Source organism: Myxocyprinus asiaticus, chromosome 26 (genome assembly GCF_019703515.2).
Source record: "Myxocyprinus asiaticus isolate MX2 ecotype Aquarium Trade chromosome 26, UBuf_Myxa_2, whole genome shotgun sequence".
Taxonomy (NCBI): Eukaryota; Metazoa; Chordata; class Actinopteri; order Cypriniformes; family Catostomidae; genus Myxocyprinus; species Myxocyprinus asiaticus.
Genome location: NC_059369.1, coordinates 35,333,271 through 35,349,867, shown reverse-complemented (window position 1 = coordinate 35,349,867; position 16,597 = coordinate 35,333,271). Strand labels below are relative to the sequence as shown.

The 16,597-nt window shown below is 39.5% G+C and overlaps 1 protein-coding gene across 1 annotated transcript in view; it reads left to right on the top strand.

Annotated features, from left to right (window-relative positions):
• Nucleotides 1-11,478, top strand: part of LOC127417444 (G protein-activated inward rectifier potassium channel 4-like) — a 55,532-nt gene extending 44,054 nt beyond the window's left edge. Inside the window, exon 5 of the mRNA XM_051657512.1 lies at nucleotides 9,769-11,478. Coding sequence (XP_051513472.1) covers nucleotides 9,769-10,109 — 341 coding nt within the window. The 3' untranslated portion in view covers nucleotides 10,110-11,478. The remainder of the gene's footprint in view (nucleotides 1-9,768) is intronic.
• The last annotated feature ends 5,119 nt before the right edge of the window (nucleotides 11,479-16,597 follow it).

Below are 16,597 nucleotides of genomic sequence, written 5' to 3'. Positions count from 1 at the left end.
GCGTACGAATGATTCCTCCAGCCTGGCCTGCAAGACTTTTCTCAGGTCATGAATGTGCAAAGCCACTTCTGTGGTCTTGCTCTACTATCTCCAGTGCACAGTTAAAAGTGGCTGTTTGCTTGAGTGCGAAACCAATCCAAAGTTTAGAGCCATTGATCTAATGAAGTTTGGTGTAAATTACGTGCAACCCTGCCTTTGACAGATTACTAGTTATAGATTAGGGTGCTACTGGCCAGGATAAAGCTAAAATGAGCTTCCTGACATGCAAGCCTCCCTGAGATCGAAGCCCAATCCCACTTGCTAATGCAGGATGATGGCTTCCTTTGATGTGCCATAGAGAGCTAATGACCTGTTGAGTGCAATAAGGTCACAAACAACCTGGTGTCTGATTTGTCCAATATAGCAATGCTTTAATTTAGCTCTGGCATTTGTCAGAGATGATGGATGGCCTGTTTAGTCTAGTCTATTCTTTTTTCAGTACTGAGAGTCAGCAGTTCTGTGGTGAGTCTCTAGAGTACTGCTAGCAACTTGAATGAACGTGATGAGACTGTGTGGTTAGATAATAGTTCCAATGAAAGGATCTGGCCGTATATTCACTAACAGCCCATGAGCCAGGCATCAATACACAGGGTTATGTAACTAATGCATAAAGGTTGCATTAAATTCCTCTGACATCCTCAGTCCCCCCAGACACAAACATAACCTTTCCAATGTATCATGCATCTTATAATTGTTGCAACATTAGCCATTTTCATTTCAGAAATGTGCGTAATCTTCAGGAATGCTCACGAACAACGACCTTTCCCTATTAAAAAGTTTATCACACTGAAGGACATGACAGGCGAACAATATTTGAGACATTTTGACTGTTTCAAAACACAGTGAGCTGCCTAGTGCCTAATTCAATGTAATTTCAAATAAATCAATTCAATACAAAAAGTATTAATAAAATTTATATGATGTATGTTGCTCCCTATGTAGAACATTCCTAATCGGTCACTTTCGTGGTCAATGATTCAGTTTGGAATGCTACATAGGAAGCAGCCTATGTAGGCAGTAGACAGCAAGGCAGCTCACTACAGGTTTTGAAAAAGTGTGTTTCTATCTTTAGCTGTAATATAATGTGTTAATTTTGTCACAAGAATGTGTGATGATTGTTATGGTATTGCTTTCAAACTGGAAAGAAGTAAAATACAATGTAAAAACTAAGATGTCTAACAATACAAATTTAAAAAGGAAGCAATGACCAGAACTCTGCACCTCTACTTCAGTAAAGAAAAAGAACCTGTCAAATGGGACACCGTCCGAGTGTCACATGGTGTGAAGCCCTTATACAATCACGCATATTTATTGGCTGATGGCCCTTAAGCGACGCCCCCTTATGAGCTACGTCATGTGCATCAAATATTAGTAACTGTTGTCAAGTTCTCGAACGGAGCACCTAAGAGCACCTCTAAAACAACAAATAAATCCCATAAAGGAACGAGGATGGTACAAAAAGGTCTAAGCCTGCGTACCCTGTGCAATAAAGTAAGAGACAAGAGAATGTCTACCGACAGAGACTCCACTGATAAGCAAATGTTCAACCACTATAGCGGCAACATAGACTTTAAGCATTGATGGGGCAACCCTGGCCCTGAAATGCTCCTGCAAAAATTCCAGCACTGTACCGACAGGGCAGTGAACTGGATTTTGACTTTGTGCTGTACACCAAGAAGCAAAAATACGCCACTTAAATGTATATATCCTCCTCGGCAATGGAGCTCTAGCATTTAGAATGGTATCAACCACAATGCGGGATAACCCATCTTTCAAAATAGTGCCCCGTTGAGGGGCCACACCCATAACTTCCACAAGTCTGGCCGGGGGTGCCAAATGCTGCCCCATGCCTGAGACAACATGTTCACTTTGACTGGAATCTCCTAAGGCATCTTTTCCAGGAGAGAGACCAGAGTCTAAAACCATACTTGAGATGGCCAATACGGCACCACTATCCTGCTCAACCCTCTGCAGAGCTGCGTGCAGCAGACTGATTGGTGGAAACGTGTAAAGACACGCTCTCAACCACTGATGAGCCAGTGCATCGATGCTCTGTGGTGCCGGGAGCAAGAGAGAAAACCAGAGGGGACAGTGTAACATCTCGCTCAAAGCAAATAGGTCCACCTCCGCTCTGCCGAACCTCCTCCAGATTGGTTCCATAATCTGAGGATGTAATGTAAATCTCCGGGTGTCAGACCCTATCTGGACAGGAGATCCACCCCCAGGTTCAACATGATACATGTATGGCTCATAGAGATAGCACATTATCCCTTGCCGACAGAAGAGTGCAATGTGCCAGCCTTAGCATGGCACGGGAGCACACCCCTCCCTGGTGATTGATGTAAGATACCACCGTCCTGTTGTCCGACCGGATGAGGACATGACTGTCCTGAATCTCCGGCAGCAGCACCATGAGCATCTCCAGGCAGTTCATACGCCAATATTGCCTCTGACCTGTCCTGACTCCATAGGCTGGATGACCTTTGTGTAAAGCACCCCAACCTGTGGAGGAGGTATCTGTCATTATCACATTGCAGCAACACACCTGCCCCAACGGAACCCCCGACATCTGAAGGCGGGTCCATTTTCATGGCAGCAGAGTTTGGTAGCAAACATGCATCACACTGAAGGGACAAAGCACATGCGTCAGTGGTTGAAGTCCCTTTGTGGAGTTCACCCAGCACTGAAAAGTCTGTGAAATGTTCTCGCAGGGAGAACTTGTCCCACTCTGAACATCGCTACACAAGGCATAATGACAGAACATGAGCTGGAGACAGGTGCGCCTGCATCACCTGCGAGTCCAGCTCCACACCTATAAACAGAGTCTTTTGCCCTGGCAACAGGATGCTCTTGTCTAGGTTTACAATCAGCCCTAGATTGCTCATATGGCTGAGAACGACATCTCGATGTTGGGCAGTCAAAGTCTCTGAGTGAGCTAACACCAACCAATCATAGAGATCCAAACATGGATGCCTTGAAGTCTCAAGGGCATCAGAGCTGCATCCATGAATTTTTTGAAAGTGTGTGGTGCCAGTGCAAGTCCGAACAGAAGGACGCAAAATTGGTACGTTTTGCCCCCAAAAGTGAATCTGAGAAAACACTTGTTTTGTTTCAGCGCAATCTGAATATGAAAATAATTGTCCTTCAAATCTTTTGTCACAAACCAGTCCCCCAGGTGTACTTGTGACATTATTTGTTCTGCGTCAGCATTCTGAATTGACATTTCATTAGAGTGAAATTCAAATCTCTCAACTCCAGAATGGGATGCAAGCTGCCGTGACCAGAAAATCATGGCTGGAAAAGCTGCATTCTCTCTGAGAAGGAGGAATCTCCTCTATTGTCCCTTTTTCTAAGAAAGAGAGTGAATTTCCCGATTTGAAAACAGGGCTTCCTGAACAGAGACGTCTGTTGGAACAACCCCATTGAATACTGGCGGAGCCCCCCTGAATTGAATGACATAATCATGCTCTATCGTTCGAAGTACCCAGTTCGAAATGCCCTGCAACTGCTGCCAAGCCAGTAGATGGGCAGACAGAGGAATTAATGCATAGCTCTCTCTTGTAGCACGGCATGCAACCACAAGATGGCACGCTTGGCTTACTTTTGACAACTGCCCCACAACCAGTGGAGGGTGGCCTTTGCGCCTCTACTACTGTGGCTGGTTGAATGGGATTTAATAATGTCTCTGCCTTTATTGTATTCAGGCATAAATGATGAGCGCCCTGAAATGTATTTACAGCAGAGACACTGACAGAATAAACCTTTTCCCTGGTATTTTGAACAGAGAAGAGTCTGTAAACATTGGGAGGAATGTTTATATGAGAAAACACCCCAGCATTCTTTATGGGGGGACAACATGTGGTGCTTAGGTTCACTGTGTTTTGTGTACACTTGTGCTTGATGAACATCGAATTCTGTTATGCATGTCTCGAGGCCCTTTGTCATGGAGACAGAGGCTGAATTCGGGAAGTGGTTTTTAATGTTCACTCCCCAGAGCAAGCTGTGGTGCGTTCGAGGTGTGTACAACGGCGAACTCATCCCAATACTGACGAAGGGCATACAGGGGAGAAATGGATACATTTATACGGTTCAATTTCGTTCACTGAATGGGAGCTCACCCTTCATTACACAGCAAGCCCATCAGGCTTGTGTGTAGACCTATTTTTATTGTACATTGAGATATAGTATGCATGCCCCGAGACCCTTGGTCATGGAGGCAGAGGCAAAACTCAAGCTGAAAATGTTCAATGCTTGTTCCCCCCAATTTATGGGGGAAAGCTGAGCTAAATTGGTGAACTGAAAAATGGGTTAGACACTAAACCGGTCCCAGCATATAATGGGGGAACAATATGTAGTACTTGCTTTTGCACACCGGATAGAAAATTTTGTTGAGAATGCTCAACATTATTATTATTTTATTATTTTTTTAATTTTTTATTTTACGTTATTCACGTGATACATGTTGGGGTGAGCGCTTTCTAACCTCGATTTGTATAAAGAGGCACAAAGTCCTTTGTCTATCACCCTCACAAACAAAAGCATCGCCTTGAACAACTCGTTCCCCAGCACGAGCCAAGGGAAGGTCCAAATGGAACCAGTGAACTCAAAGGTATTATTTAACGTGATGCACTTGTTTGGACTGCAAAACTATCGTGTGTAGATCCAACAGCTGTCTGAAAAGAGCGACATCCATGCTGCCATCAAAAAATCAAGCAGAAATAGCAGTGTACGTCTCACCAGAACACCCGCGTGATCCACGAAATGGGTGAAAGAAAAACAATGATACCACAAATACCTTGCATCTCCTGATACAATCCCGAAAGAATAATGGAACCAATGAAGCACTCCGCATGTTGGTTTGCCATCACTCAGCTGGGGAATATTCTCTTATTCCAGCCCCCTCATTCTGCAGCCGGTCCATGCATGATCCCATCCGCTGCGAGCAGTTTGCTTTGAATGGGGAGGGGAGAGAGAGAGAGGGTGAGGCCGCTCCTCCATTGCCTTATTCATGTGCATTCTCACAGAACAACACAGAAAAAGACAATAGGGACAAAGGGGCCCCTTTTGTTTCCTTACCTTCCAACGACGAATTCTCTCATACAGTGTTTTTTAATGGTGACGGCTCACAACGCGCATGGTATTTCGCACGCATTGTTTGTCAGAAAATGCCCGCCAAGCTAGGCCTCAGTGCATGTCCAATGAGACTCACGCTTTTGCTCAGGGAGAGGGGATTCCGGTGTCCGTTCGCACTCCTATCTTCTCAGACTCAAAGCTGAAATCCCAATCGGCTCCAGCACATGGAGCCTCATATCTAGAGGCCATAGAACTGGAACAAATGGGGATAATGCCTCGTGGTGAGCAATTGCGAGCCTCAACAGTCCCTTGTAATGTTTGGAAAAAACACATTGAAATTGCTCTGAAATTTACGCGGTGTCAACAACATCCTTACATGTTTGTCACTCAAAAGGGGAAAAAATAATCCTCTCTTCGACATGAGTCACTAGAAGCAATCACGTGCTTAGACAATTTGTGCACTAAAGAACAGAAAATCTGACTCGATGGCACGAAAGTGAGTGCCTTTATGGAGCCTGTGACATAGCTTCCTAGGGGGCGTCACTTAAGCGCCATCAGCCAATAAATTGGCGTGATTGTATAGGGCTTCAGACCACGTGACACTCAGATGGTGTCCCATAGTGATCATACGCAGGTCAGGTTCTCAAGGGAACCACAAACAAATCAGCCCTTTGAGCACTCATAACCAATGGTGTCTACTAAGTATGTCCAGTGGCATTTAGATAAGTATCAGTGTGATTTTTTTAAAGTAATGCCATTAATTCCCATTAATTTTACTTTTAAGGAGTCTCTCAAACCTACAGATAAGAACTTTTATTGAGTTAGTGTTCTATCACTAATATAGTTTTTTTTTTATTTTGTTTTACTTTTTTAAAGGCTGATTTTATGGGTGGGTGTGTTGATTAAAGAAGGAACCGAGAAAGCAGTTTGAAGGTTATTGATGTGTGTATGGGCAGTTTAAACTTTAACACTGACTAATAGCGCTGGATTTTATTTAAAGCTCAGACAAACCTGTGGAGCATTCTGGTGTCCTCTGAAGGCAGTGATTTTCACTTCTCCTGTCTTTGCCACTCATGAACCATTAGATAAGTAGTTGTTCAGTAACCATAAAATCACTGGATTGAATGTTTTATAGGTCTTTTTGATTACCCAGGCGTATCACATTTATTTATTATTGAACAGGTCTGTATTTAAAGTGCTGTAATCCATGAACAGAGAACAAAGAACTCATGCAAACTCTCACATAATGCATAATATAATACAGTGTTTTTAACTAACCTGATCTCAAAGAATCACGTTACTATATCTACATTTTTGCTAAATTATTTTATGTGGCTTGTTGTATTGCAGCAGTTTCCTGGTGAAATAAACACTAAAGGTGCTACGTAAACAACGACCTTTATTCACTTCCACACAAATCACAAGTAAAATGGCATGTTGTCATTTCATAAACACTTATTTCCCACCCTGTTCCTTACACAATACTATCTTATGACATCTAAACATTTTTACTGTAGTGGATGTCTTTGTAAGGTGATACATTTTAACATTTGAATTACATAACCATTCACATTTACAAGCTTGTTCGAGCGTGATCAAATTGTGCAGCAGCTTATCTTATATGAGTCCTGAAGAGCACATAAGTTGACATGTGAGCCAAAAGTGTCATAGAATAACCAAAAAATGATATGGTTGCTTCAGCAATTGTGTTTTTCATTTCACACTTGCTTGTATGACACTGTTGGTTAGTTTAGGTTTAAGGTTTAGGGTAAGGAGGTAGATTTTAGACTCAAAACCAAAACCAGTCCTTCTAATGGTGCTTGTCATGATATGAGGAACAGCCCAGAATGACGGTACTCATCTGTGTCAGCAGCTTTTCAGTGTCACCATTGTTTTCCACAAATAGACTTAGGAACCCCTGGCCTTGAGGTGCTGTGAAACTTATTTATAGATTTGAAAAGCATACTTGCATGAAACCAGCTATTGCTAGGTTATTGAAAACAACATACTGTACTCTCTCCATCTATTTCCCTTTTACTCAAACACAATGCTAAATGTTTTACATCTGGCTCCCACACACTCTTGCTGCTCCAAAACCTGTGAAGCAAAAGAAGCGGAGTCAGAGACTCTCAGAACGTTGAATTAGTTTCAGTTTCAATGCTACAAAAATAAGGCAACTCAGCAACTACTGCTACTTTGTAGTTACTGCAATTGTCACACTCCATTTTCTCTGAATCTGGGCATAGTTTAGTGAATGCCATCTGTCTCAGGACAGGTTATTGTCTGAGACTGACTGCGTTTAGCCTTTGCATGGCAGCATATTACACCTATAAACATTGTCATGTTTAGATTTCAGTGTAGAATTTTTTGTAATGTTTTTCTAGAACAAATGCAATGGTTCACAAAAAGGAACGTTCCATTATTGCGGGTTTACACTAGAATTACTGCATTGTTTTCTGCAAGTTACTGCAATTTTCTATGATCCCAGGCATAAAACAAATCACTGCACCAAAGTAGACAGAGGACATGCATACAAATTTGGGGCAATTCCTTCTATCCTCTAGCTATTTCATAGTTTTTGTATAATTTGGTCACGTGAAAAGATAACGATCTCTTGAGGTCACTGTTTTGCATCTTGTCTTCTAGATAGAAAAAACAATTGACTTGGCGGATATGAAAGTGGGCAGCACACAGCACATTAACTCAGTTTACATGACAACTTGGAGTCATGGGCCAACAATTCAACCCGTGTTCAAATAACGTATGACTTTCACATTTATAAAACAAAAATAAAGTGCACAGAAAATGAAATATGCTGTTTGACATTTCCAAATGTTTAGCATTTCTTAAGTGCATTTCAAAAACATTTGAAAAAATTAAATCCACTGTGTTATGTGCATTGTCTTGAGGGAGCCCGCCTTGTCATTTTGGAGCAGCTGAATGACCTTGCTTAGGGGAGAGTTGTATTTGCAGTATTGGAGCAGTTGTACATTGTTTTATTGAATTCTGCCAGGAGATGCAGCAGAATGAGTTTAATATCTCATATAATGAGGGCTGAAATATACCACCAGCCTCAGTTTACAATTGTGAGGACCCACTTTAACCACCAGCTGTGGGTTAAACACTTCAGAATGTCAAAGGCTATGTTCGAAGAATTGTGTGCCAAGGTCGGACCTTTCGGTGGGCCAGTCACATCTACTGTATCTCATCTGACACACACCGATAACGCTTGCACAAATAGCCAAAACACATTATCGTTTTGGGAATAAACTATTTCCATCATCTTAATGTGCATTTTGAAGTATGTGAAACTCTAGAAAATCCCCTCTGCCAAGCGCATAAACGTTTAAATGAATTTTGAGAGTTTATGTGTAACCAGTCCTGCTCGACCCGCTCCGAGTGGGATTCGAACCGGCATGGGAGGCGGGCACGCTAACGAGGAGGCTAAAGGCTACAGCCCCTAGCGTCAGTCACCAGTGCACCTCTTGAGGCCAGGGGAGTGAGGTTTACACACACTGCACAGCTATCACGTACCAGCTGGCTCCCATTACACTTACCCCCCTAAACTACAATCCCATCTGGGTCACGACACCACTGTTACCGGTCCTGCTCGACCCGCTCAGAGCGGGATTCAAATCGCCGTCGAAGGCATGGGAGGCGGGTGTTCTAACAAGGAGGCTAAAGGCTACAGCCCCTAGAATCATTCGCTAGTGCGCCTCTTGAGGCCAGGGGAGTGAGGTTTACACACACTGCACAGCTATCACGTACCAGCAGGCTCCCGTTAAATATTCACATATCAGGCGTTTCCATTCAGTTTTTTAAGAGCAAATTTAAATTTGCACAAAAAATAGTTGGATGGAAACACAGCAATAAATGCAAAGCCATTCAGAAAAGGAAATGCAAGGCATAGAAAAGCAGAAACTGACAACTGGGAAGGAATCTGAGATAATGAACTGTGAGAAGTCACAGTTGTCACAAAATTAGATTAAATAACTGATTAATTTACTATATATTGATTGTTTTTCTTAAATGTTCTGTTTAAGTCTCCACGTCATTGTAATGTCCCAGGGTGTGTACTGTAGCTAATATTTACCAAAGTCTTTTAATATGTTAATTTATTTTGTGAATATATTGATGCCATTAAACATCCACATTCACAAAATGCAGTTTTATCAGGAGCTTGTTACAAAAACAAAATTGTTTCATTGGAATAAAAGTGATTGAGAGACTGAAAAACATTACCAGTACTTTCATAACAGTTTTTCTTTTCTGTTTTCTGTGGCATATTACATTTCTGACCTTCTGTGCTGTTTTGTTTTATTTATTTTTTTATTTTTGGTGCCACTAGACTTACGTTTAAAATGGGGGCATAATACATTTTGAGAGCAGAATGTGCAATTTTGCTCACAATGTGCTCCAGCCCATATCTCTCTGGAAAAGCTGCTGTAAATCAAATGTAAATCATATCTGACCTGCACTGCCACTGTAAACATTGAGAGCCAGTCTCAAAAATCATTTATTTTTCTCCCCCTCTCCCCTTGTGTTTTTGTCTGTGTTTGTGTGTATGTACATTTGCACTTACTCATGTTTTGTATGTACCTGCATTTGTGTGTGTGTTGTGTATGTGTGTGCCCATATTTTCATGCATGTATCTAGGCATGACCTGTCAGGCGCGCAGCTCCTACCTGGACTCGGAAGTGCTGTGGGGCTACCGCTTCACCCCGGTGCTTTCTTTGGAAAAGGGCTTCTACGAAGTCGACTACAACAACTTTCACGACATATATGAGACCAACACTCCCACCTGCAGTGCAAAAGAACTAGCTGCTAGACTAAAAGAGAGCCCACTCCTCCCACACCTCCCTCTCCTTAGCCCTGACCTCAGACAGCACACGCCTGACCCCTTCTCCAACCGAGACACCCCAACCACACTGAAGGAGAGGGAGAAGGAGGGAGAGACAAACAATGGCTCTGCCAACCGTTTGGAGGAGAATCCCTAGCGGGAAGGCCTACTCTAAACAGACTCAAGGACTGTGTAGTGATTGGCAAGCTTCTTTCCCCTTGCATGGAGAGATTTTCTTGCATTAGCCATGCAATACCCCTGGTTACTCTAGAGCCAAGCTGATGTGTAGACTGAGGTTAGACGCACAAAGAAATGAGAATCCATATATTTATAATGCATTTGTTATTTACGCCTCTACACACTCATGAAAAGTACATGCATACTGTATAATCTATTTTAGCTTTTTAAACTCTGTCTTGCAAATATTTATGCTATCAATCAATGTCCTGTACCTCAAGGACATACGAGTAGCCAAATGCACTTCAATCCCCCAGCAAATGAATGACCCAGAGGGCTTCTGTGAGGTCACACCCCTTAATCCAACCATTGCAAATCAGCTTCAATAGAATTCCAATGCAAAGACTCTTAGGAGAAATATGGAACCAATATCAAAGTTGCGCCAATGCTTGTGTGTTTAACCATGATGATGGCCACAGTTATGGACTACAGTGTTTGTTTCTTCAAGCTCTTTAAGCTAAATTCTATTGTATGCTTTTGTTCTGTATTATAATTATGATATTAATTTCCCCTAACTCATAATGAGGTTCATTACTGCATGAGTTATGACTTTCAAAATTAGAGCCAGGATGACAATTATATTTAATGCACCAGATACAAGCACAATCACTGCAGTGACAGACGTGCAGTATGCAAACCTGCAGTAAATAGTAAAACACTGGTGACAAATGAAAGTCATTTGATCTGGTTTTAGACATTTTGCACATCTATTGTCTCTCTAAAAAAATAAATAAAATACAGTAACACTTTACATGAATATTCTGTTTGTTAAAGGTTTATGAAGGGGTTCATTGATGACCAATAAATCATTTATAAATGCCTATAAATCATTGATATGTGGTTATAACAATATGAATAAAAAGCGTGACTGTCATGCAATACTTGCCAAATAGTAAGCCATTTTACCTTCCATGTTCTAAATTCTTAATAACACTTATTCAGCAGTAGTAACCTATGAAAATGTACCTTATTGTGAAGTGGACACATATGGAAAATGTATTGAGGAGTTGCCAACATTAGAAACCATGTGCATAAAGTTCAGTATGGTTTAATGGTCAACAGGATTTATTATATAATATATCGCGCGAATGAGCATGAAGACCTGAAAAGTGTTTTTGCGGATGACTCTAGGTAACTATGACAAAGTAAGCTGGGACACAACTCAGAGAAGCACAATTCTTTTCACATCAATGTGACAAGGAAAGTGACAACACATGAAATAAGACATTTCAGTAATTAATATTAAGACAAATCGGACTGTAGCAAAATGGCATCATTGCTCCCTTTAATCTCACTAATATATATATATATATATATATATATATATATATATATATATATATATATATATATATATATATATATTATATACATAAAAATACGAATACGTTTATTTATTAAGTATTTATAACATGCAAGTTAAAATGCTCACTATTTGGCAAGTATTATTCATGTTGCTATAACTTCATCTCAATAATTTATAATGCATTTGTAAATAACTTATTCATAAACCCCTTGATAAACCCTTATAAAGGGTTAAACACTTAATGCAAAGTGTGCCAAGAAATTCCTATGTTATGCTTTTTTTTTATTATTATGTTTTGATTTTTTATTGCTGAGTTCAGTCTTTCCCTGTCTGGTGGTGAAGCTTCACTCTTGGACTTGTATGTTGTCTATATTATATTTAATTTGTGTGCAAGTTTGAGTTCACATACGTAAGACTGCCTGTCCCATTTATAACTGATCTGAAGAACTGTTTTAAAGCAAGCATGAATCTAAACCCAGAAGGCAAGATCTAATTCTTCTATACAGGGTATTTTCTAAGGCATGCTGACTTCAAAAACTTTCTACAAAACTGTAAAACTAAATGATCACTTGAGTGGAGAGCTCCATTTCAAGTAGAGACAATGGTGCAGTATTTTAAAGAGTACTTCACACCCAGCTGAGATCTTATTTGCATTTTAGACAGAACTCAACTATGACGAGTCATTTTCACAGAATAATATTATATGCAGGCTATTTACTTAAAAAAAAAATAAAGAACTTTACGATTGAGTACTGTTTATGTATTTATTTATTTATTTATTTATTGTACCTGGGCAATACAAAATCAGCCAAATCAAAAGCATGACATTTGTTTTTTTTTTTTTTTTTTATCCAAAGTGATAAGTTCTTCAAAGCTAGTTATTATCAAACCTGATCTGGCTGGTTGTGTTATTACATGCATTTATCTAGGAAACAAACCTATGACCTTGGTTTTGCTAATGCAGTTCTCTACCAATTGAACCACAAGCCAGATCTCAACTGTCATCTGTATGAGCAGCATGGTCAACAACCTTGGGCACCAACCACTAGATAACATCTCCAATGGTTTAACTTTAAGACCAGGTACTGTAGGAAGTATTCTACTTGGCTCTGAGAAGTTTAGTGTTCTTATATCTTTTAAACAATATGCTTAGTTCCAGCCACATGTTATCAGCTGCTGCTCCTTCTGCCCACGTACATACTGTATATGCTTATTTACAGATTAGAGGAAATACTGTACATTGTTTGCAGAGGTTACAACAGAGAAAAGTTACTTGCAGTTAATCACATATTTTTTTTCTTTAGAATCTCTCCGTTTACAGTCATCATTCTTAGAAAAAGTGCATTGTGTTCTTCTGAGGAACATACCTTATTACATCTGTCTTGACAGTTTATAATACCACTGAGTTTTACTGATGCTTACTAGGGCATGTTACTCTTATCATCATCCACATGGAAGATGCTTAACGACAAATAGAACACTTCAGTAATGCCAAACAATTTGCAATGGTTCAAAGAATGTCTGAGAGTTACATCACATATCAGCAAAGATTATTCCTCATCAGTATCTTGCACATTACCAGAGATGTAGTATAGTGAAATGTATGTCCTAAATTCCTACAAGCACTGAAAGCCTCCAGTAAAATACATTAGCAAAGCAATAAGCCATGAGAGGTTGTGTGTTACAGTGATTTAAACACAAGTAAGGTTCATCCAATCAGAATTTAGAGTCAAAAGTACATGTTTTATAATACTGGATAACTGTGGCATCACATACTTTCTTATACATGCTTTTCTTGAAGACTAATGATAATATTGTGCTCCTTAATTGCAATTTAAAAATGCATAGCAGTATAAAAATATGTATTTAAGAATATTAATTTATATGAAAACCAAATGAGCCCCTCAAAATTATAACAAAGGGAAAAAAACAGAAGAGAAACAGAAACAATTTTTTTTTTTTTTTTGCAGGCAGGCAGCAGTTTTTAATAACAGGAAGAAGGTAAACATGAGCAAATATGAAGGAAGTGACATTAACTGAAGAAATATGTACTGCCCTAGAGTAATAACAGGAAGCATATATAGTACATTTTACATCATGTCCTAACCAACCAAATATGTACTTCCTAAGAGTGAGAACGGGAAGTATATACATGTTACGTCCTCTGGTCTTGAGAGGTATATATTTATATGAAAACATGGTGTTCCCTGACATCAGAATGTACATATTTATACAATCAATATGGATTCGTATCCATAGACACGTCACTGTTCATAAAAACATGGTGGTCTCTCTTTCTCTTCTTTACATTGTTTCAAAACAATTATATTTAAGACAAGCTACTAGGGGCATTCCCAGCTCTAAATACCAGTGCATATTTGGCAATGCAAAAATAAATAATGATTACTCTTGAATAACAAAAATAATACTCATTGGATTGATACCAAATGACAAACATAAAACTGAAACATTTACACATTTTATATTTTTCATTTTTAACAATGTCCATGTTAATTCTCATTTTAAATCTTCCAAGCAAGGTGCACGATTGATAACATGTTTTCTTCTCTTCTCAGGTAGGCTACATAGCTTAAAAATATAACCTGCATGTAGCCAGACAGGTGGAAGGGGTGGAGTTTAAATTGCTTTTTAAAGCAAACTGAAGTCAAATGCAAAGAAAAATTACAGACTACAGTGGAGATGTCAAGCACTATTAAGAAATGCAATGAAACAAAGAACCAGTAGTGCTATTTGCTTATGGACTTTGAAGTTGCCAATAGAAGTTGGCTACATACAATTGTTAAGCTTTACAATAATTATATTTTGAAAAGTTTAAACTTTAATGATTTGGATAAGGATTGTGTGCAGCTATGAAAATAGGCTTTAAAAAAATACTTTAGTTTTGAGACAATTCCTGTTCCTACCTCGCCCATTGGATTTCAAATTCAAATAATTTTGTCATCCCAATTAATACTGTAATAAACAAATTGTTACAACTGAAGGCTTCACCACACCCCTAGCGGCTACGTAATGTTTATACAACCCCAATTCCAAAAAAGTTGGGACAGTCTGAAAAATGCTAATAAAAACAAAAATGAGTGATTTGTAAATTATATTCACCCTTTGCTATATTGAAAGCTCTACAGCTACACATTATATGATGTGTTACCCTGTGAATGTCATAGTTTTTTTTTTTAATTTATTTTTTATGTACAGTAATTTCAAATCAGATGATTGCAACACGCTCCAAAAAAGTTGGGACTCGAGTGTTTACCACTGTGAAACATCACCATTTCTTCTAATAACACTTATTAAGCATTTGGGCACTGAAGACACAAGTTTAATTTAAGAAAGTGGAATTTTCCCCCATTCATCCATTATGTAGGTCTTTAGCTGAACAATTGTACGGGGTCTTCATTGCCATATGGTGTGCTTCATAATGCACCATACATTCTCAATTGGAGAGAGGTCAGGACTGCAGGCAGGCCAATCTAGCACCCACACTCTCTGTTTACACAGCCATGCATTTGTAATCCGGGCTGTAGGTGGTTTGAATTTGACCTGCTGGAAAATGCAGGGACGTCCCTGGAAAAGACGGTGCTGGATAGTAGTATATGTTGCTCCAAAATGTTTACATATCTGTCTGCATTCATGGTGTTCTCACAGATGTGTGAGTTACCCATGCCATGGGCACTGACACACCCCTGGCCCATACAGACACTGGCTTTTGGACCTGATGCTAATAACAGCTTGGATGGCCCTTTTCCTCTTTGGCTCGGATAACACGTCGGCTTTGTTTTTCAAAAACTTTTTGAAATGTGGACTCTTCAGACCAAAAAACACAGTTCCACTGTTCTTCTTTCCATCTAAGATGAGACCGGGCCAAAGAAGTCGGCAGCACTTCTGGACAATGTTGATGTAGGGCTTCTGCTTTGCATAGTAAAGTCTTAACTTGCATCTGTGGATGCAGCGGTGAGGGGTGTTGACTAACAAAGGTTTACTAAAGTTATCCCAAGCCCATTGTTATGATATCCATTACAGATTTATGCCATTTTTTAAGACAGTGACATCTGAAGGATCAGAGATCACGCGCATTCAGTCGTCTTGCCTTTTACGCACCAAGATTTTACCAGATTCCTTGAATCTTTCAACTATATTGTGCACTGTAGAGGGTGAAATGCCCAAACAATGCCTCAAAATGCTGGATTATTTGCTTAAACATCTGTTGGCAAATGGACAAGTCTTGAACGATCCTTGCTCTTGAAGAACTAGGCTGTTTTTGGAGGCTCCTTATACAGTATACATTATTATGACACAAGTGCCTCACCCTGTTTAACATCTCCTGTTTCACATCGCTTTGTCATTTCAACTCGTCATATTGTTATTAGTCTTAAACTGCCCCTGTCTCAACTTTTTTGGAGCATGTTGCAATCATCTGATTTGAAATTACTGTACTTTTTTTTTTTTTTAACTATGAAATTCACAAGGTAAAACATCATATAATGTGTATTTGTAGTGCTTTCAATATAGCAAAGTGTAAATATAATTTACAAATCACTCCGTTTTGTTTTTATTAGCATTTATCATATTTGCCCAACTTTTTCAGAATTGGGGTTGTATATAATGAATATTATACGTATAATGCCCCATTCTGTCCTAGAGATTCATCCATAACTCTTGCTGTTTTAATCAGCTTTAGTTAACAGCATGAACTGTGCTGAATATTTGGGTGTAAGAAGACTGTAGGATCCATTCGTTCTACTCCTGTGTGTCTAAGTGCGATGTATCAATGTATTGGATCACACTGCAGGATCAATGTAGTAGTAAGCATCAAATCATTGTATCATTGCAGTCACAAATCATTCTATGTAAGACTTGTCCAGCAGACTAAGGTCAAATCCCTTGTCCAACACTCCTACACTAAAAACTTTGAGGAAAACTTTCAGTCTGCAATCCTTCAGATATTGTGGATGTTATATCTTTATGGGATTTTTTAAAAAATGTAGAAAATGAGACTCCTCCACATGAATCACACACACCTAACAAGCCTTAAAGCAAACATTTTATCATTCCTGCAAGAGCAGAAGAAAATGGCTTGCTTC